Source organism: Colius striatus, chromosome 1 (assembly GCF_028858725.1).
Source record: "Colius striatus isolate bColStr4 chromosome 1, bColStr4.1.hap1, whole genome shotgun sequence".
Lineage (NCBI taxonomy): Eukaryota > Metazoa > Chordata > Aves > Coliiformes > Coliidae > Colius > Colius striatus.
Window position 1 is genome coordinate 74,465,307 of NC_084759.1, and position 19,785 is coordinate 74,485,091.

At 56.4% G+C, this 19,785-nt stretch overlaps 1 protein-coding gene and 4 pseudogenes across 1 annotated transcript; 2 read left to right on the forward strand and 3 right to left on the reverse strand.

The window, feature by feature from the left end:
* Window positions 1-3,193: 3,193 nt before the first annotated feature.
* Window positions 3,194-4,405, reverse strand: LOC133625783 (feather keratin Cos1-2-like; annotated as a pseudogene).
* A 940-nt stretch (window positions 4,406-5,345) lies between these two features.
* LOC133625797 (uncharacterized) lies at window positions 5,346-7,597 on the forward strand. Its single transcript, XM_062000189.1, is given in 6 exon segments — window positions 5,346-5,382; window positions 6,453-6,595; window positions 6,728-6,777; window positions 6,873-6,903; window positions 6,906-7,001; window positions 7,280-7,597. Coding segments are annotated over 6 exon segments (675 nt in total).
* A 2,999-nt stretch (window positions 7,598-10,596) lies between these two features.
* On the reverse strand, window positions 10,597-11,808 carry LOC133625808 (feather keratin Cos1-2-like; annotated as a pseudogene).
* Window positions 11,809-12,937: 1,129 nt separating this feature from the next.
* LOC133625822 (feather keratin Cos1-2-like) lies at window positions 12,938-14,988 on the forward strand (annotated as a pseudogene).
* Window positions 14,989-17,983: 2,995 nt separating this feature from the next.
* LOC133625848 (feather keratin Cos1-2-like) lies at window positions 17,984-19,193 on the reverse strand (annotated as a pseudogene).
* Window positions 19,194-19,785: the final 592 nt, after the last annotated feature.

Below are 19,785 nucleotides of genomic sequence, written 5' to 3' on the forward strand. Positions count from 1 at the left end.
GGCTGCTGGACGCCTTCCTTGGGCAAGAAGCTTCAAGACCTCAGAAGATGGTGCTGAACAGGAGACTCTGAGGAGCTTTACGGCTCCAAGATCTCCTCCGTCTTTCCTTTGCTGCTGACTTTTTCGTTTTCCCAGTGCAAAATCGAGACAACTGCAACACGTCTTGGCGACTGCTCCCTGGTTTCCACTTGCACGTGGAGCCATTGAGCGGAACTCCTTGGATGTGGCCAGAAAGCCAATTCCTTACTCGTGTTAACAGTCCCTGCATCAAACCCATATGTCTACAGTTCAGAGGTATGACTGGCGTGGGATGGAAGACCTCCCCTAAGAAAGAAAAGGGGCTTATGCCACCGTGTCTTGAGGGTTGCCCCTGGTGCTCCCTGTGAGACACCCCCTTTTTCTTCTTTGGCTCATTAAAGCTGTGCTGCATCCAAGCCTGCGCCTCCGCGTCCTCCTTCCTTCTGGGACCCCGCTCCCAGTCTTTTTGTCGTACTGACAAAGACTTTGAGTGCACTAGCCTTAAGTTTCCAAAGCAAAGCCCCTTGGGTGGGAGTGCTGATGTGCTTGAGGGCAGCCAGGAAGGCTCTTCAGAGGGCGTCGTGCCAGGCTGCATCCGTAGGCCCAGGCCAGTTCGATGGCTCCCGCTCTCGGGTCACAACAAGCCCCGGCAACGCCACAGGCTTGGATGGTGTTGGTCGACTTCCGCTGAATATGGCCAGCACTGTGCCCAGGTGGCCAAGAAGGCCAAAGGCATCCCGTCTTGAATCAGAAATGGTGTGGTCAGTTGGAGCAGGGCAGGGATTGTCGCCCTGAACTCGGCACTGGTCAGGCCGCACCTTCGTTGCCGTGCGCAGTGTTGGGCCCCTCACTACAAGAGGGACATTGGGAATTGGAGAGAGGACTTGGAAAAGAAACAGAGAAACCCAAAAGGGCAACTAAAAGATCAGAAAGAGAAGGCTGCTGTTTTAGCAGCAACATTCCCTAACACGCAAATATCCTTTTGGGGAAAAAAGTTTCCCAAGACGCCGAGGACACGGAACAGGAGGAAACACGGGGAAGAGAAGCCCTTTGGCGCCGGGCCAACGTGCAATTGATAAGGAAAACTGATCTTCCCTTATCAATAAATACGGCAGCCCTAGTTGCAGAAAGGACTCTAGAAATCCGTGTCCCCCAAGTCTACAGGGAAAGAAGATGAGGTGGCCGAGCTCCTGACGTCCGTGGTGGTGGAAAACTCCGAGCGGGCAGTGTGGAGTACCTCCGGAAATAGTAAGGGAACTTATGAAGCGGACACCTTGCAACATGCACAGGGGAGCTGAAGCCTTAGTGGAAATGGTAAAAGTGTACGCTGTAGGAATTAGCATGCTGAAAGTTGCGAAAAGCGTTGCCCAGCGGTGTGAAACGTATTTAGAAAAGCCAAGGCCAAAATGCAAAAGAAACCCCCGTCAGGAGAGGTAAAAAGAGGCCGTATGCCTGGAAAACATTGGCAAGTTGATTTTGCTGGAATACCAACATAGGATGAATAGCAAAAATGTCCTGGTAATGGCTGACCCTTTGTCAGGATGGCCCGAATCTTTCCCGTGCCGCAGCAGCCGAGCAAAAGAAGGGGTAAAGGCAATGTTAAAAGCAAGGCTTCCAGAAGGGCTGTAACCGGACAGCGGACCTCGTTTTGCAATCGAAGCAGTAGAAGGAGTGTCAAAGCTCTTAAAGATCGAATGGGAGCTCCGTACTCCTTGGAGGCCCCCAGTCAAAAGGAGAAGCGGAACCCTGAAAAGGCAAAGTGAAAAGTGATGCCAGAAGGCTGATATTGAATGGGTGGGAGCCTGGCCTTTGGCTTTCTCGAGGGTCAGGATCACCGTGAGGATTAAGGAAAAAGTAAGTCCTTTCAAGACAACGTCTGGAAACCCCTATCCCAATAACCTGCCTCACAAATGTTATCCTCTTTGCACAGGTCTTTCTTTAAACCAGAGGCCACCACCGCCATTGGCTACCCCTGCCCCCTCCTTTCACCCGGGAGGTCTCGCCTACGTTTGAACCTGGAAGGACGAGAAACTGCAAGAAAAGTGAAAAGGCCTAGTCCAAAATTGAAGAGCAACCTTGACTGGAAGATGAATAGTGTTGGGGAAGTTTGGTTGTTCTAAAAGTTGGAGTGCCAAAACATTGCCTAGGCCTCTGATAAGAGCAGTACAAAAGGGGGCTGAGAATTATCGAAGAGAAAGAAAGGGCTAAATCTCAAAAGGGGAGAAGTGATGTCGAAGTGTCCAGGCTCGGTTAGGAGCACAGTAAGAACAACCATTCTGCTGGAAGCAATCTGCTAATGTATAGGCAGGTGAAAAGCAGAAACCTGGGCAGGACTAACGGGAAGTGGAGTGAAAGCGTCAGTTTCTGTGCCGGCTGCCTCAGATACGTTCTGACAGAGGCGTTGGCAGCGTCGCTGATTGGCTGAGCTTTGGCCAGCAGCGGGTCTGTCTTGGAGCCGTCTGGAACTGGCTCCATCTGACATGAGGACAGCTTGTGGCACCTCCTCACAGAAGGCAGCCCTGCCGACCCCTCTGCTAACTAACCCTTGGCAGGATTTCCTTTTCTGCACCCGGGAGAGCACGTGCCCAGCCAGGCGCTGAGGGACTGCTGGAGGTAACTTTCTCGTCAGCCCGTGCCCGAGTGCGCTGGCCATGGACCCTAGAGCGGGTAATGGAGGGGAGGGGAAGGGGGAGATAAGGCCGTGGGCTGTCGCCTGGCGTTGTTGTTTCCCATCCCCACACCTGGCAGCCTTTGGAGCCAGGCGCTCACCGAAGGACCGGGGCTGCGGAGTAGCCAGGGAGGCCTTTGTCACCTGCAAGGGAAAGGGCAGAAAACAAGAAGCACTGCAATGCTTGCCACCCTCCCCTTCCTTGACCTTTTCGCTGAGCAGATAGAAGGGAGGCCCCGGAAGGAAGGAGGACGCGGAGGCGCAGGCTTGGATGCAGCACAACTTTAATGAGCCAAAGAAGAAAAAGGGGGTGTCTCACAGGGAGCACCAGGGGCAGCCCCCAAGACGCGGTGGAGCCGCCGCGGGCTGGCACTGGGGAAAGGGAAAAGTCAGCAGCAGAGGAAAGAGGGAGGAGAGAGCGGAGCCCTGAAGCTCCTCAGAGTCTCCTGTCCAGCACCATCTTCTGAGGTCTTGAAGCTTCTTGCCCAAGGAAGGCGTCCAGCAGCCTTAGCAGGGGCGGCACCTGCTGCCACAGTAGCCTCTGGTAAGGCAGGAGAGGTCAAAGCCCCCGGAGGAGATGGGCACTCCCTGGCTGCTGAGGATGCTGCCGGCGGCAGCGGAGGTGGAGGAGCCCACAACGGTGTTCTGCGGGAAGGAGCTGAGGATGGGGCCGGGCAGGGTCACCACCACAGGAGAGGGTTCGATGACGACGGTGGAGCTCTGGCACTGTAAGCAACAGGGCTCAGTGCAGCTGTTGGCCAGCGGGGTGGGGCCGCAGGGCTGGCACGGGCTACAGCAGGACATGTCTGTGGGCAAGAGGTGCACCTGGGAGAGAGGGCAGGGGAAGCAGAAAACGGGGACACGTGAGAAGCAGCACTGCAGCCAGTCAGAGTGGAGCCAAGACACCTCCCGGCTGGCTCAAAGACCCCCCCAGAGACACCTCAACTAAGTCCCAGCCCCACCCTGTAGAAGACAGACCTTCTGTGCCCTCTCCCTTGAGAAGCAGCTGCCAGCCCTGGGCTCGCACAGCCCCTCTCAGCTGAGACATGCATGGAGGAAAGACCCGATGGAGAAGGAAGAGGACAGGAGGCTTTGCACTCACCTGGCTGCCAAGGAGAAGGAGGCGAGAGAAGTGGATGGGAGAGCAGAGAGTTGGGCTGCCTTTTATAGTAGTCCCGCACTGCCTCAGGCCCAGAGGCACCCTCTCTGGAAGCAGTAATTTTCTGACCAGCTCAAGACAAACGCAAGCCATCCCAGCTAATGCCCTGGGCTGTGTCCTGCTTTCCTGCCCTGATGCCTTTGCATTTCCTGGCTTATGCCACGTACTTCCCAGCAGGAGGCTTCTCTAAGGGCCGGGATGAGAGGCCCGAGGTTTCCCGGGCCAGAAAGACGTCAGTGTGGCAGAAGACTCAGCTCAAGCGCTGAAGGCACGCCGTGCAGGCAGCACCTAGGTCATTCCTGTGGGCTTGCGTGTGCCAAAGGGCTCAGGCAATGGGCACCCCCTCACGCTTCTCCTGCACATGCCCAGGGACTGCCTTGTGGGAGGATGTGGCACATCCTTTGCCCTTATGCCCTCCACCTCTCCCTCTCTGATGGGCGCTCCTTGTCTCATGCCACCGGGCTTTCACGGGGAAGCTCTGACCGTGTTGCAACAGTCAGAGGCCGACGGAGCGTTTCGCTGGGCACGTTTGTGTCAGTCTGTCCTTGTGTGACCCTCATCGTGCGGGCACGTGCAGGTGTGTCCATGAGCACTGCAGGAGCCCTTCTGCTTCTGAATGGCGCTTCCTTTCAGCTGGCAGAGATGTCCTCCGAGACCTGAAATGCAGCCTCTGTGCCCTGCAGCCTCCATTACTTGCTTTACGGTCAGCAGCGCTGTTCCCCCAGGGCTCAGCACAGCAGCCAGTTTTCTTCCGTATCGTTATCATTGGATAAGATATGGACGGAGGGCTGGACTGCACCGTCGTTAACTTCCCAGACAAAACCACACTGGGGGGGAGTGTAGACCTGCTTGAAGGCAGGAAGGCTCTTCAGAGGGTTCTGGCCAGGCTGCTTCCGTAGGCTGAGGCCTATTGTATGAGGCTGAAGCCACGCTCAGCGCCGCCTCCTGCGCTTGGATGGTGTTGGTCAACATCTGCCTGAATATCAGCCAGCACTGTGCCCGACTGGCAGAGAAGGCCAATGACATCCTGCCTTGAATCGGAAACGGTGTGGTCAGTAGGCCAGTAGGAGCAGGGCGGTGATTGTCCCCCCAAACTCGGCACTGGGTCATTGCTGTTTGCACTGATGGGCTCTTCACTGCAAGAGGGATGTTCGGGTGCTGGAGCCTGTCCAAGGAAGGGCAATGAAGCTGGGGAAGGGCTTAGAGAACAATCTTGTGCACTGCTGTCTCACGTCCAATGTTTCAGCAGTATCTCCAAGCCCTTCTCCGTGGGGCAGTTCTGAATCCGCTTATCAGCCTGTGTTGATCCCGGCCACTGCCCCAGCCCAGTGGCAGGACCTTTCACTTGGCCCTGTTGAACTTCACGAGGCTCACGCAGTCCCACTCCTCAAGCCTGTCAAGGTGGCTCTGATGACATCCCTTCCCTCAAGGGAACTAACTGCACCACTCAGCTTGGGGCCGTCTGCAAACTTGCCGAGAGTGCGTTCGATTCCGACGTCTATGTCACTGAGGAAGAAGGGAGATACTATTGGTCCCGGTACAGAGCCTTGAGGCACACCACTCATTCCTGGTTTCCACTTGCACGTGGAGCCATTGAGCGGAACTCTTTGGATGTGGCCAGAAAGCCAATTCCTTACCCGTGTTAGCAGTCCCTGCATCAAACCCGTATTTCTGCAGTTCAGAGGTACGAATGGCGTGGGATGGAAGACCTCCCCTACGAAAGAAAAGCCAAGAGAGTTGAGGTTGTTTAGGGTAGAGAAGAGAAAGCTTTGGAGAGACTTTAGAGTGGCCTTCCATGACTGGAAGCAGGCCGACGTGAGAGATGGGGCTCGACTCTATCAGGGAGTGTAGTGGTAGGAAAAGGGGTAGCAGTTTTAAAGGGGAAAAGCGTAGGTTTAGAGCAGGTGTCAAGAAGAAAACCTGCCCTGTGAGGGTGGTGAGGTACAGGAGCAGTTTGCCCCAAGAAGCCGGATGCCCCATGCCTGCACGTGTTGAAGGCATGGTTGGATGGGGCTTTGAGCAGGCTGGTCTAGTGGCAGATGTGCCTGCCCACGGCAGGGGGGGATGGAACTAGATTATATATTTAAGGGTCCCTCCCAACCAGACCATTCTATCATCTCTGCTCTACCACATAGGTATGTTGAGGTTCCTCCGGTACTCTCAAACCTCACCTTCTCCTGCAAGGGGAGAGACTTCACCGCCCCTGTCCCTGAAGCATTGAGCTTCAGGGGCTTGACAGATGTTGGAAGAGAGATTACCGTTGAAAACTGAGGAAAAAAATTGTTGAGTACCTCAGCCTTCTCCCTGTCCGTTGTCATCAGCTCTGCTGTCCTAAGGATTGGGGCAGGGTGTGCGCATTTCCTTTAGTCTTCCTTCTGGGGCCAGCACACCGGTAGGAGCCCATCTTCTTCTTCTTCTTCTTCTTCTTCTTCTTCACACCCCTCACCAAATTTAGCTCCCACTGGGCCTTAGCTTCCCTAAGCCCACCCCTACACGTCCAGGCAACATCCTTATATTCTTCCCAGGTTACATGTCCGTGGATCCACTGCCTGTTTGTTTCCTTCCCTGTCTGTCTCCCACCTTCCTTGCCTGATTTCGCACACGCAGGAATCAATCCACGGCTGCCCGCCTCTAAGAACGTCGTTCTGCGACAAGGAGCACCCATCAGAGAGAGAGGTTGGGGGCATGAGAGCAAAGGATGTGCCACGTCCCCCCCCAAGAGGCAGTCCCTGGGCATGCGCAGGAGAAGCGTGAGAGGGGTGCCCATTGCCTGAGCCCTTTGGCACACGCAAGCCCACAGGAATGACCTAGGTGCTGCCTGCACGGCGTGCCTTCAGCGCTTGAGCTGAGTCTTCTGCCACACTGACGTCTTTCTGGCCCAGGAAACCTCGGGCCTCTCATCCCGGCCCTTAGAGAAGCCTCCTGCTGGGAAGTACGTGGCATAAGCCAGGAAATGCAAAGGCATCAGGGCAGGAAAGCAGGACACAGCCCAGGGCATTAGCTGGGATGCTTTGCATTTGTCTTGAGCTTGTCAGAAAATTACTACTTCCAGAGAGGGTGCCTCTGGGCCTGAGGCAGTGCGGGACTACTATAAAAGGCAGCCCAACTCTCTGCTCTCCCATCCACTTCTCTCGCCTCCTTCTCCTTGGCAGCCAGGTGAGTGCAAAGCCTCCTGTCCTCTTCCTTCTCCATCGGGTCTTTCCTCCATGCATGTCTCAGCTGAGAGGGGCTGTGCGAGCCCAGGGCTGGCAGCTGCTTCTCAAGGGAGAGGGCACAGAAGGTCTGTCTTCTACAGGGTGGGGCTGGGACTTAGTTGAGGTGTCTCTGGGGAGGTCTTTAAGCCAGGCCGGGAGGTGCCTTGGCTCCACTCTGACTGGCTGCAGTGCTGCTTCTCACGTGTCCCCGTTTTCTGCTTCCCCTGCCCTCTCTCCCAGGTGCACCTCTTGCCCACAGACATGTCCTGCTGTAGCCCGTGCCAGCCCTGCGGCCCCACCCCGCTGGCCAACAGCTGCACTGAGCCCTGTTGCTTACAGTGCCAGAGCTCCACCGTCGTCATCGAACCCTCTCCTGTGGTGGTGACCCTGCCCGGCCCCATCCTCAGCTCCTTCCCGCAGAACACCGTTGTGGGCTCCTCCACCTCCGCTGCCGCCGGCAGCATCCTCAGCAGCCAGGGAGTGCCCATCTCCTCCGGGGGCTTTGACCTCTCCTGCCTTACCAGAGGCTACTGTGGCAGCAGGTGCCGCCCCTGCTAAGGCTGCTGGACGCCTTCCTTGGGCAAGAAGCTTCAAGACCTCAGAAGATGGTGCTGGACAGGAGACTCTGAGGAGCTTCAGGGCTCCGCTCTCTCCTCCCTCTTTCCTCTGCTGCTGACTTTTCCCCTTCCCCAGTGCCAGCCCGCGGCGGCTCCACCGCGTCTTGGGGGCTGCCCCTGGTGCTCCCTGTGAGACACCCCCTTTTTCTTCTTTGGCTCATTAAAGCTGTGCTGCATCCAAGCCTGCGCCTCCGCGTCCTCCTTCCTTCTGGGACCCCGCTCCCAGTCTTTTTATCGTACTGACAAAGACTTTGAGTGCACTAGCCTTAAGTTTCCAAAGCAAAGCCCCTTGGGTGGGAGTGCTGATGTGCTTGAGGGCAGCCAGGAAGGCTCTTCAGAGGGCGTCGTGCCAGGCTGCATCCGTAGGCCCAGGCCAGTTCGATGGCTCCCGCTCTCGGGTCACAACAAGCCCCGGCAACGCCACAGGCTTGGATGGTGTTGGTCGACTTCCGCTGAATATGGCCAGCACTGTGCCCAGGTGGCCAAGAAGGCCAAAGGCATCCCGTCTTGAATCAGAAATGGTGTGGTCAGTTGGAGCAGGGCAGGGATTGTCGCCCTGAACTCGGCACTGGTCAGGCCGCACCTTCGTTGCCGTGCGCAGTGTTGGGCCCCTCACTACAAGAGGGACATTGGGAATTGGAGAGAGGACTTGGAAAAGAAACAGAGAAACCCAAAAGGGCAACTAAAAGATCAGAAAGAGAAGGCTGCTGTTTTAGCAGCAACATTCCCTAACACGCAAATATCCTTTTGGGGAAAAAGTTTCCCAAGAGGCCGAGGACACGGAACAGGAGGAAACACGGGGAAGAGAAGCCCTTTGGCGCCGGGCCAACGTGCAATTGATAAGGAAAACTGATCTTCCCTTATCAATAAATACGGCAGCCCTAGTTGCAGAAAGGACTCTAGAAATCCGTGTCCCCCAAGTCTACAGGGAAAGAAGATGAGGTGGCCGAGCTCCTGACGTCCGTGGTGGTGGAAAACTCCGAGCGGGCAGTGTGGAGTACCTCCGGAAATAGTAAGGGAACTTATGAAGTGGAGACCTTGCAACATGCACAGGGGAGCTGAAGCCTTAGTGGAAATGGTAAAAGTGTACGCTGTAGGAATTAGCATGCTGAAAGTTGCGAAAAGCGTTGCCCAGCGGTGTGAAACGTGTTTAGAAAAGCCAAGGCCAAAATGCAAAAGAAACCCCCGTCAGGAGAGGTAAAAAGAGGCCGTATGCCTGGAAAACATTGGCAAGTTGATTTTGCTGGAATACCAACATAGGATGAATAGCAAAAATGTCCTGGTAATGGCTGACCCTTTGTCAGGATGGCCCGAATCTTTCCCGTGCCGCAGCAGCCGAGCAAAAGAAGGGGTAAAGGCAATGTTAAAAGCAAGGCTTCCAGAAGGGCTGTAACCGGACAGCGGACCTCGTTTTGCAATCGAAGCAGTAGAAGGAGTGTCAAAGCTCTTAAAGATCGAATGGGAGCTCCGTACTCCTTGGAGGCCCCCAGTCAAAAGGAGAAGCGGAACCCTGAAAAGGCAAAGTGAAAAGTGATGCCAGAAGGCTGATATTGAATGGGTGGGAGCCTGGCCTTTGGCTTTCTCGAGGGTCAGGATCACCGTGAGGATTAAGGAAAAAGTAAGTCCTTTCAAGACAACGTCTGGAAACCCCTATCCCGATAACCTGCCTCACAAATGTTATCCTCTTTGCACAGGTCTTTCTTTAAACCAGAGGCCACCACCGCCATTGGCTACCCCTGCCCCCTCCTTTCACCCGGGAGGTCTGGCCTACGTTTGAACCTGGAAGGACGAGAAACTGCAAGAAAAGTGAAAAGGCCTAGTCCAAAATTGAAGAGCAACCTTGACTGGAAGATGAATAGTGTTGGGGAAGTTTGGTTGTTCTAAAAGTTGGAGTGCCAAAACATTGCCTAGGCCTCAGATAAGAGCAGTACAAAAGGGGGCTGAGAATTATCGAAGAGAAAGAAAGGGCTAAATCTCAAAAGGGGAGAAGTGATGTCGAAGTGTCCAGGCTCGGTTAGGAGCACAGTAAGAACAACCATTCTGCTGGAAGCAATCTGCTAATGTATAGGCAGGTGAAAAGCAGAAACCTGGGCAGGACTAACGGGAAGTGGAGTGAAAGCGGCAGTTTCTGTGCCGGCTGCCTCAGATACGTTCTGACAGAGGCGTTGGCAGCGTCGCTGATTGGCTGAGCTTTGGCCAGCAGCGGGTCTGTCTTGGAGCCGTCTGGAACTGGCTCCATCTGACATGAGGACAGCTTGTGGCACCTCCTCACAGAAGGCAGCCCTGCCAATCCCTCTGCTAACTAACCCTTGGCAGGATTTCCTTTTCTGCACCCGGGAGAGCACGTGCCCAGCCAGGCGCTGAGGGACTGCTGGAGGTAACTTTCTCGTCAGCCCGTGCCCGTGTGCGCTGGCCACGGACCCTAGAGCGGGTAATGGAGGGGAGGGGAGGGGGGAGATAAGGCCGTGGGCTGTCGCCTGGCGTTGTTGTTTCCCATCCCCACACCTGGCAGCCTTTGGAGCCAGGCGCTCACCGAAGGACCAGGACTGCGGAGTAGCCAGGGAGGCCTTTGTCACCTGCAAGGGAAAGGGCAGAAAACAAGAAGCACTGCAATGCTTGCCACCCTCCCCTTCCTTGACCTTTTCGCTGAGCAGATAGAAGGGAGGCCCCGGAAGGAAGGAGGACGCGGAGGCGCAGGCTTGGATGCAGCACAACTTTAATGAGCCCAAAGAAGAAAAAGGGGGTGTCTCACAGGGAGCACCAGGGGCAGCCCCCAAGACGCGGTGGAGCCGCCGCGGGCTGGCACTGGGGAAAGGGAAAAGTCAGCAGCAGAGGAAAGAGGGAGGAGAGAGCGGAGCCCTGAAGCTCCTCAGAGTCTCCTGTCCAGCACCATCTTCTGAGGTCTTGAAGCTTCTTGCCCAAGGAAGGCGTCCAGCAGCCTTAGCAGGGGCGGCACCTGCTGCCACAGTAGCCTCTGGTAAGGCAGGAGAGGTCAAAGCCCCCGGAGGAGATGGGCACTCCCTGGCTGCTGAGGATGCTGCCGGCGGCAGCGGAGGTGGAGGAGCCCACAACGGTGTTCTGCGGGAAGGAGCTGAGGATGGGGCCGGGCAGGGTCACCACCACAGGAGAGGGTTCGATGACAACGGTGGAGCTCTGGCACTGCCTGCAACAGGGCTCAGTGCAGCTGTTGGCCAGCGGGGTGGGGCCACAGGGCTGGCACGGGCTACAGCAGGACATGTCTGTGGGCAAGAGGTGCACCTGGGAGAGAGGGCAGGGGAAGCAGAAAACGGGGACACGTGAGAAGCAGCACTGCAGCCGGTCAGAGTGGAGCCAAGGCACCTCCGGGCTGGCTCAAAGACCCCCCCAGAGACACCTCAACTAAGTCCCAGCCCCACCCTGTAGAAGACAGACCTTCTGTGCCCTCTCCCTTGAGAAGCAGCTGCCAGCCCTGGGCTCGCACAGCCCCTCTCAGCTGAGACATGCATGGAGGAAAGACCCGATGGAGAAGGAAGAGGACAGGAGGCTTTGCACTCACCTGGCTGCCAAGGAGAAGGAGGCGAGAGAAGTGGATGGGAGAGCAGAGAGTTGGGCTGCCTTTTATAGTAGTCCCGCACTGCCTCAGGCCCAGAGGCACCCTCTCTGGAAGTAGTAATTTTCTGACCAGCTCAAGACAAACGCAAGCCATCCCAGCTAATGCCCTGGGCTGTGTCCTGCTTTCCTGCCCTGATGCCTTTGCATTTCCTGGCTTATGCCACGTACTTCCCAGCAGGAGGCTTCTCTAAGGGCCGTGATGAGAGGCCCGAGGTTTCCCGGGCCAGAAAGACGTCAGTGTGGCAGAAGACTCAGCTCAAGCGCTGAAGGCACGCCGTGCAGGCAGCACCTAGGTCATTCCTGTGGGCTTGCGTGTGCCAAAGGGCTCAGGCAATGGGCACCCCCTCACGCTTCTCCTGCACATGCCCAGGGACTGCCTTGTGGGAGGATGTGGCACATCCTTTGCCCTTATGCCCTCCACCTCTCCCTCTCTGATGGGCGCTCCTTGTCTCATGCCACCGGGCTTTCACGGGGAAGCTCTGACCGTGTTGCAACAGTCAGAGGCCGACGGAGCGTTTCGCTGGGCACGTTTGTGTCAGTCTGTCCTTGTGTGACCCTCATCGTGCGGGCACGTGCAGGTGTGTCCATGAGCACTGCAGGAGCCCTTCTGCTTCTGAATGGCGCTTCCTTTCAGCTGGCAGAGATGTCCTCCGAGACCTGAAATGCAGCCTCTGTGCCCTGCAGCCTCCATTACTTGCTTTACGGTCAGCAGCGCTGTTCCCCCAGGGCTCAGCACAGCAGCCAGTTTTCTTCCGTATCGTTATCATTGGATAAGATATGGACGGAGGGCTGGACTGCACCGTCGTTAACTTCCCAGACAAAACCACACTGGGGGGGAGTGTAGACCTGCTTGAAGGCAGGAAGGCTCTTCAGAGGGTTCTGGCCAGGCTGCTTCCGTAGGCTGAGGCCTATTGTATGAGGCTGAAGCCACGCTCAGCGCCGCCTCCTGCGCTTGGATGGTGTTGGTCAACTCTGCCTGAATATCAGCCAGCACTGTGCCCGACTGGCAGAGAAGGCCAATGACATCCTGCCTTGAATCGGAAACGGTGTGGTCAGTAGGCCAGTAGGAGCAGGGCGGTGATTGTCCCCCCAAACTCGGCACTGGGTCATTGCTGTTTGCACTGATGGGCTCTTCACTGCAAGAGGGATGTTCGGGTGCTGGAGCCTGTCCAAGGAAGGGCAATGAAGCTGGGGAAGGGCTTAGAGAACAATCTTGTGCACTGCTGTCTCACGTCCAATGTTTCAGCAGTATCTCCAAGCCCTTCTCCGTGGGGCAGTTCTGAATCCGCTTATCAGCCTGTGTTGATCCCGGCCACTGCCCCAGCCCAGTGGCAGGACCTTTCACTTGGCCCTGTTGAACTTCACGAGGCTCACGCAGTCCCACTCCTCAAGCCTGTCAAGGTGGCTCTGATGACATCCCTTCCCTCAAGGGAACTAACTGCACCACTCAGCTTGGGGCCGTCTGCAAACTTGCCGAGAGTGCGTTCGATTCCGACGTCTATGTCACTGAGGAAGAAGGGAGATACTATTGGTCCCGGTACAGAGCCTTGAGGCACACCACTCATTCCTGGTTTCCACTTGCACGTGGAGCCATTGAGCGGAACTCTTTGGATGTGGCCAGAAAGCCAATTCCTTACCCGTGTTAGCAGTCCCTGCATCAAACCCGTATTTCTGCAGTTCAGAGGTACGAATGGCGTGGGATGGAAGACCTCCCCTACGAAAGAAAAGCCAAGAGAGTTGAGGTTGTTTAGGGTAGAGAAGAGAAAGCTTTGGAGAGACTTTAGAGTGGCCTTCCATGACTGGAAGCAGGCCGACGTGAGAGATGGGGCTCGACTCTATCAGGGAGTGTAGTGGTAGGAAAAGGGGTAGCAGTTTTAAAGGGGAAAAGCGTAGGTTTAGAGCAGGTGTCAAGAAGAAAACCTGCCCTGTGAGGGTGGTGAGGTACAGGAGCAGTTTGCCCCAAGAAGCCGGATGCCCCATGCCTGCACGTGTTGAAGGCATGGTTGGATGGGGCTTTGAGCAGGCTGGTCTAGTGGCAGATGTGCCTGCCCACGGCAGGGGGGGGATGGAACTAGATTATATATTTAAGGGTCCCTCCCAACCAGACCATTCTATCATCTCTGCTCTACCACATAGGTATGTTGAGGTTCCTCCGGTACTCTCAAACCTCACCTTCTCCTGCAAGGGGAGAGACTTCACCGCCCCTGTCCCTGAAGCATTGAGCTTCAGGGGCTTGACAGATGTTGGAAGAGAGATTACCGTTGAAAACTGAGGAAAAAAATTGTTGAGTACCTCAGCCTTCTCCCTGTCCGTTGTCATCAGCTCTGCTGTCCTAAGGATTGGGACAGGGTGTGCGCATTTCCTTTAGTCTTCCTTCTGGGGCCAGCACACCGGTAGGAGCCCATCTTCTTCTTCTTCTTCTTCACACCCCTCACCAAATTTAGCTCCCACTGGGCCTTAGCTTCCCTAAGCCCACCCCTACACGTCCAGGCAACATCCTTATATTCTTCCCAGGTTACATGTCCGTGGATCCACTGCCTGTTTGTTTCCTTCCCTGTCTGTCTCCCACCTTCCTTGCCTGATTTCGCACACGCAGGAATCAATCCACAGCTGCCCGCCTCTAAGAACGTCGTTCTGCGACAAGGAGCACCCATCAGAGAGAGAGGTTGGGGGCATGAGAGCAAAGGATGTGCCACGTCCCCCCCCAAGAGGCAGTCCCTGGGCATGCGCAGGAGAAGCGTGAGAGGGGTGCCCATTGCCTGAGCCCTTTGGCACACGCAAGCCCACAGGAATGACCTAGGTGCTGCCTGCACGGCGTGCCTTCAGCGCTTGAGCTGAGTCTTCTGCCACACTGACGTCTTTCTGGCCCGGGAAACCTCGGGCCTCTCATCCCGGCCCTTAGAGAAGCCTCCTGCTGGGAAGTACGTGGCATAAGCCAGGAAATGCAAAGGCATCAGGGCAGGAAAGCAGGACACAGCCCAGGGCATTAGCTGGGATGCTTTGCATTTGTCTTGAGCTTGTCAGAAAATTACTACTTCCAGAGAGGGTGCCTCTGGGCCTGAGGCAGTGCGGGACTACTATAAAAGGCAGCCCAACTCTCTGCTCTCCCATCCACTTCTCTCGCCTCCTTCTCCTTGGCAGCCAGGTGAGTGCAAAGCCTCCTGTCCTCTTCCTTCTCCATCGGGTCTTTCCTCCATGCATGTCTCAGCTGAGAGGGGCTGTGCGAGCCCAGGGCTGGCAGCTGCTTCTCAAGGGAGAGGGCACAGAAGGTCTGTCTTCTACAGGGTGGGGCTGGGACTTAGTTGAGGTGTCTCTGGGGGGGTCTTTAAGCCAGGCCGGGAGGTGCCTTGGCTCCACTCTGACTGGCTGCAGTGCTGCTTCTCACGTGTCCCCGTTTTCTGCTTCCCCTGCCCTCTCTCCCAGGTGCACCTCTTGCCCACAGACATGTCCTGCTGTAGCCCGTGCCAGCCCTGCGGCCCCACCCCGCTGGCCAACAGCTGCACTGAGCCCTGTTGCTTACAGTGCCAGAGCTCCACCGTCGTCATCGAACCCTCTCCTGTGGTGGTGACCCTGCCCGGCCCCATCCTCAGCTCCTTCCCGCAGAACACCGTTGTGGGCTCCTCCACCTCCGCTGCCGCCGGCAGCATCCTCAGCAGCCAGGGAGTGCCCATCTCCTCCGGGGGCTTTGACCTCTCCTGCCTTACCAGAGGCTACTGTGGCAGCAGGTGCCGCCCCTGCTAAGGCTGCTGGACGCCTTCCTTGGGCAAGAAGCTTCAAGACCTCAGAAGATGGTGCTGGACAGGAGACTCTGAGGAGCTTCAGGGCTCCGCTCTCTCCTCCCTCTTTCCTCTGCTGCTGACTTTTCCCCTTCCCCAGTGCCAGCCCGCGGCGGCTCCACCGCGTCTTGGGGGCTGCCCCTGGTGCTCCCTGTGAGACACCCCCTTTTTCTTCTTTGGCTCATTAAAGCTGTGCTGCATCCAAGCCTGCGCCTCCGCGTCCTCCTTCCTTCTGGGACCCCGCTCCCAGTCTTTTTATCGTACTGACAAAGACTTTGAGTGCACTAGCCTTAAGTTTCCAAAGCAAAGCCCCTTGGGTGGGAGTGCTGATGTGCTTGAGGGCAGGCAGGAAGGCTCTTCAGAGGGCGTCGTGCCAGGCTGCATCCGTAGGCCCAGGCCAGTTCGATGGCTCCCGCTCTCGGGTCACAACAAGCCCCGGCAACGCCACAGGCTTGGATGGTGTTGGTCGACTTCCGCTGAATATGGCCAGCACTGTGCCCAGGTGGCCAAGAAGGCCAAAGGCATCCCGTCTTGAATCAGAAATGGTGTGGTCAGTTGGAGCAGGGCAGGGATTGTCGCCCTGAACTCGGCACTGGTCAGGCCGCACCTTCGTTGCCGTGCGCAGTGTTGGGCCCCTCACTACAAGAGGGACATTGGGAATTGGAGAGAGGACTTGGAAAAGAAACAGAGAAACCCAAAAGGGCAACTAAAAGATCAGAAAGAGAAGGCTGCTGTTTTAGCAGCAACATTCCCTAACACGCAAATATCCTTTTGGGGAAAAAGTTTCCCAAGAGGCCGAGTACACGGAACAGGAGGAAACACGGGGAAGAGAAGCCCTTTGGCGCCGGGCCAACGTGCAATTGATAAGGAAAACTGATCTTCCTTATCAATAAATACGGCAGCCCTAGTTGCAGAAAGGACTCTAGAAATCCGTGTCCCCCAAGTCTACAGGGAAAGAAGATGAGGTGGCCGAGCTCCTGACGTCCGTGGTGGTGGAAAACTCCGAGCGGGCAGTGTGGAGTACCTCCGGAAATAGTAAGGGAACTTATGAAGTGGAGACCTTGCAACATGCACAGGGGAGCTGAAGCCTTAGTGGAAATGGTAAAAGTGTACGCTGTAGGAATTAGCATGCTGAAAGTTGCGAAAGCGTTGCCCAGCGGTGTGAAACGTGTTTAGAAAAGCCAAGGCCAAAATGCAAAAGAAACCCCGTCAGGAGAGGTAAAAAGAGGCCGTATGCCTGGAAAACATTGGCAAGTTGATTTTGCTGGAATACCAACATAGGATGAATAGCAAAAATGTCCTGGTAATGGCTGACCCTTTGTCAGGATGGCCCGAATCTTTCCCGTGCCGCAGCAGCCGAGCAAAAGAAGGGGTAAAGGCAATGTTAAAAGCAAGGCTTCCAGAAGGGCTGTAACCGGACAGCGGACCTCGTTTTGCAATCGAAGCAGTAGAAGGAGTGTCAAAGCTCTTAAAGATCGAATGGGAGCTCCGTACTCCTTGGAGGCCCCCAGTCAAAAGGAGAAGCGGAACCCTGAAAAGGCAAAGTGAAAAGTGATGCCAGAAGGCTGATATTGAATGGGTGGGAGCCTGGCCTTTGGCTTTCTCGAGGGTCAGGATCACCGTGAGGATTAAGGAAAAAGTAAGTCCTTTCAAGACAACGTCTGGAAACCCCTATCCCGATAACCTGCCTCACAAATGTTATCCTCTTTGCACAGGTCTTTCTTTAAACCAGAGGCCACCACCGCCATTGGCTACCCCTGCCCCCTCCTTTCACCCGGGAGGTCTGGCCTACGTTTGAACCTGGAAGGACGAGAAACTGCAAGAAAAGTGAAAAGGCCTAGTCCAAAATTGAAGAGCAACCTTGACTGGAAGATGAATAGTGTTGGGGAAGTTTGGTTGTTCTAAAAGTTGGAGTGCCAAAACATTGCCTAGGCCTCAGATAAGAGCAGTACAAAAGGGGGCTGAGAATTATCGAAGAGAAGAAAGGGCTAAATCTCAAAAGGGGAGAAGTGATGTCGAAGTGTCCAGGCTCGGTTAGGAGCACAGTAAGAACAACCATTCTGCTGGAAGCAATCTGCTAATGTATAGGCAGGTGAAAAGCAGAAACCTGGGCAGGACTAACGGGAAGTGGAGTGAAAGCATCAGTTTCTGTGCCGGCTGCCTCAGATACGTTCTGACAGAGGCGTTGGCAGCGTCGCTGATTGGCTGAGCTTTGGCCAGCAGCGGGTCTGTCTTGGAGCCGTCTGGAACTGGCTCCATCTGACATGAGGACAGCTTGTGGCACCTCCTCACAGAGGCAGCCCTGCCAATCCCTCTGCTAACTAACCCTTGGCAGGATTTCCTTTTCTGCACCCGGGGAGAGCACGTGCCCAGCCAGGCGCTGAGGGACTGCTGGAGGTAACTTTCTCATCAGCCCGTGCCCGTGTGCGCTGGCCACGGACCCTAGAGCGGGTAATGGAGGGGAGGGGAGGGGGGAGATAAGGCCGTGGGCTGTCGCCTGGCGTTGTTGTTTCCCATCCCCACACCTGGCAGCCTTTGGAGCCACGCGCTCACCGAAGGACCAGGGCTGCAGAGTAGCCAGGGAGGCCTTTGTCACCTGCAAGGGAAAGGGCAGAAAACAAGAAGCACTGCAATGCTTGCCACCCTCCCCTTCCTTGACCTTTTCGCTGAGCAGATAGAAGGGAGGCCCCGGAAGGAAGGAGGACGCGGAGGGCGCAGGCTTGGATGCAGCACAACTTTAATGAGCCCAAAGAAGAAAAAGGGGGTGTCTCACAGGGAGCACCAGGGGCAGCCCCAAGACGCGGTGGAGCCGCCGCGGGCTGGCACTGGGGAAAGGGAAAAGTCAGCAGCAGAGGAAAGAGGGAAGAGAGAGCGGAGCCCTGAAGCTCCTCAGAGTCTCCTGTCCAGCACCATCTTCTGAGGTCTTGAAGCTTCTTGCCCAAGGAAGGCGTCCAGCAGCCTTAGCAGGGGCGGCACCTGCTGCCACAGTAGCCTCTGGTAAGGCAGGAGAGGTCAAAGCCCCCGGAGGAGATGGGCACTCCCTGGCTGCTGAGGATGCTGCCGGCGGCAGCGGAGGTGGAGGAGCCCACAACGGTGTTCTGCGGGAAGGAGCTGAGGATGGGCCGGGCAGGGTCACCACCACAGGAGAGGGTTCGATGACGACGGTGGAGCTCTGGCACTGCCTGCAACAGGGCTCAGTGCAGCTGTTGGCCAGCGGGGTGGGGCCGCAGGGCTGGCACGGGCTACAGCAGGACATGTCTGTGGGCAAGAGGTGCACCTGGGAGAGAGGGCAGGGGAAGCAGAAAACGGGGACACGTGAGAAGCAGCACTGCAGCCAGTCAGAGTGGAGCCAAGGCACCTCCGGGCTGGCTCAAAGACCCCCCAGAGACACCTCAACTAAGTCCCAGCCCCACCCTGTAGAAGACAGACCTTCTGTGCCCTCTCCCTTGAGAAGCAGCTGCCAGCCCTGGGCTCGCACAGCCCCTCTCAGCTGAGACATGCATGGAGGAAAGACCCGATGGAGAAGGAAGAGGACAGGAGACCTTGCACTCACCTGGCTGCCAAGGAGAAGGAGGCGAGAGAAGTGGATGGGAGAGCAGAGAGTTGGGCTGCCTTTTATAGTAGTCCCGCACTGCCTCAGGCCCAGAGGCACCCTCTCTGGAAGTAGTAATTTTCTGACCAGCTCAAGACAAACGCAAGCCATCCCAGCTAATGCCCTGGGCTGTGTCCTGCTTTCCTGCCCTGATGCCTTTGCATTTCCTGGCTTATGCCACGTACTTCCCAGCAGGAGGCTTCTCTAAGGGCCGGGATGAGAGGCCCGAGGTTTCCCGGGCCAGAAAGACGTCAGTGTGGCAGAAGACTCAGCTCAAGCGCTGAAGGCACGCCGTGCAGGCAGCACCTAGGTCATTCCTGTGGGCTTGCGTGTGCCAAAGGGCTCAGGCAATGGGCACCCCCTCACGCTTCTCCTGCACATGCCCAGGGACTGCCTTGTGGGAGGATGTGGCACATCCTTTGCCCTTATGCCCTCCACCTCTCCCTCTCTGATGGGCGCTCCTTGTCTCATGCCACCGGGCTTTCACGGGGAAGCTCTGACCGTGTTGCAACAGTCAGAGGCCGACGGAGCGTTTTGCTGGGCACGTTTGTGTCAATCTGTCCTTGTGTGACCCTCATCGTGCGGGCACGTGCAGGTGTGTCCATGAGCACTGCAGGAGCCCTTCTGCTTCTGAATGGCGCTTCCTTTCAGCTGGCAGAGATGTCCTCCGAGACCTGAAATGCAGCCTCTGTGCCCTGCAGCCTCCATTACTTGCTTTACGGTCAGCAGCGCTGTTCCCCCAGGGCTCAGCACAGCAGCCAGTTTTCTTCCGTATCGTTATCATTGGATAAGATATGGACGGAGGGCTGGACTGCACCGTCGTTAACTTCCCAGACAAAACCACACTGGGGGGGAGTGTAGACCTGCTTGAAGGCAGGAAGGCTCTTCAGAGGGTTCTGGCCAGGCTGCTTCCGTAGGCTGAGGCCTATTGTATGAGGCTGAAGCCACGCTCAGCGCCGCCTCCTGCGCTTGGATGGTGTTGGTCAACATCTGCCTGAATATCAGCCAGCACTGTGCCCGACTGGCAGAGAAGGCCAATGACATCCTGCCTTGAATCGGAAACGGTGTGGTCAGTAGGCCAGTAGGAGCAGGGCGGTGATTGTCCCCCCAAACTCGGCACTGGGTCATTGCTGTTTGCACTGATGGGCTCTTCACTGCAAGAGGGATGTT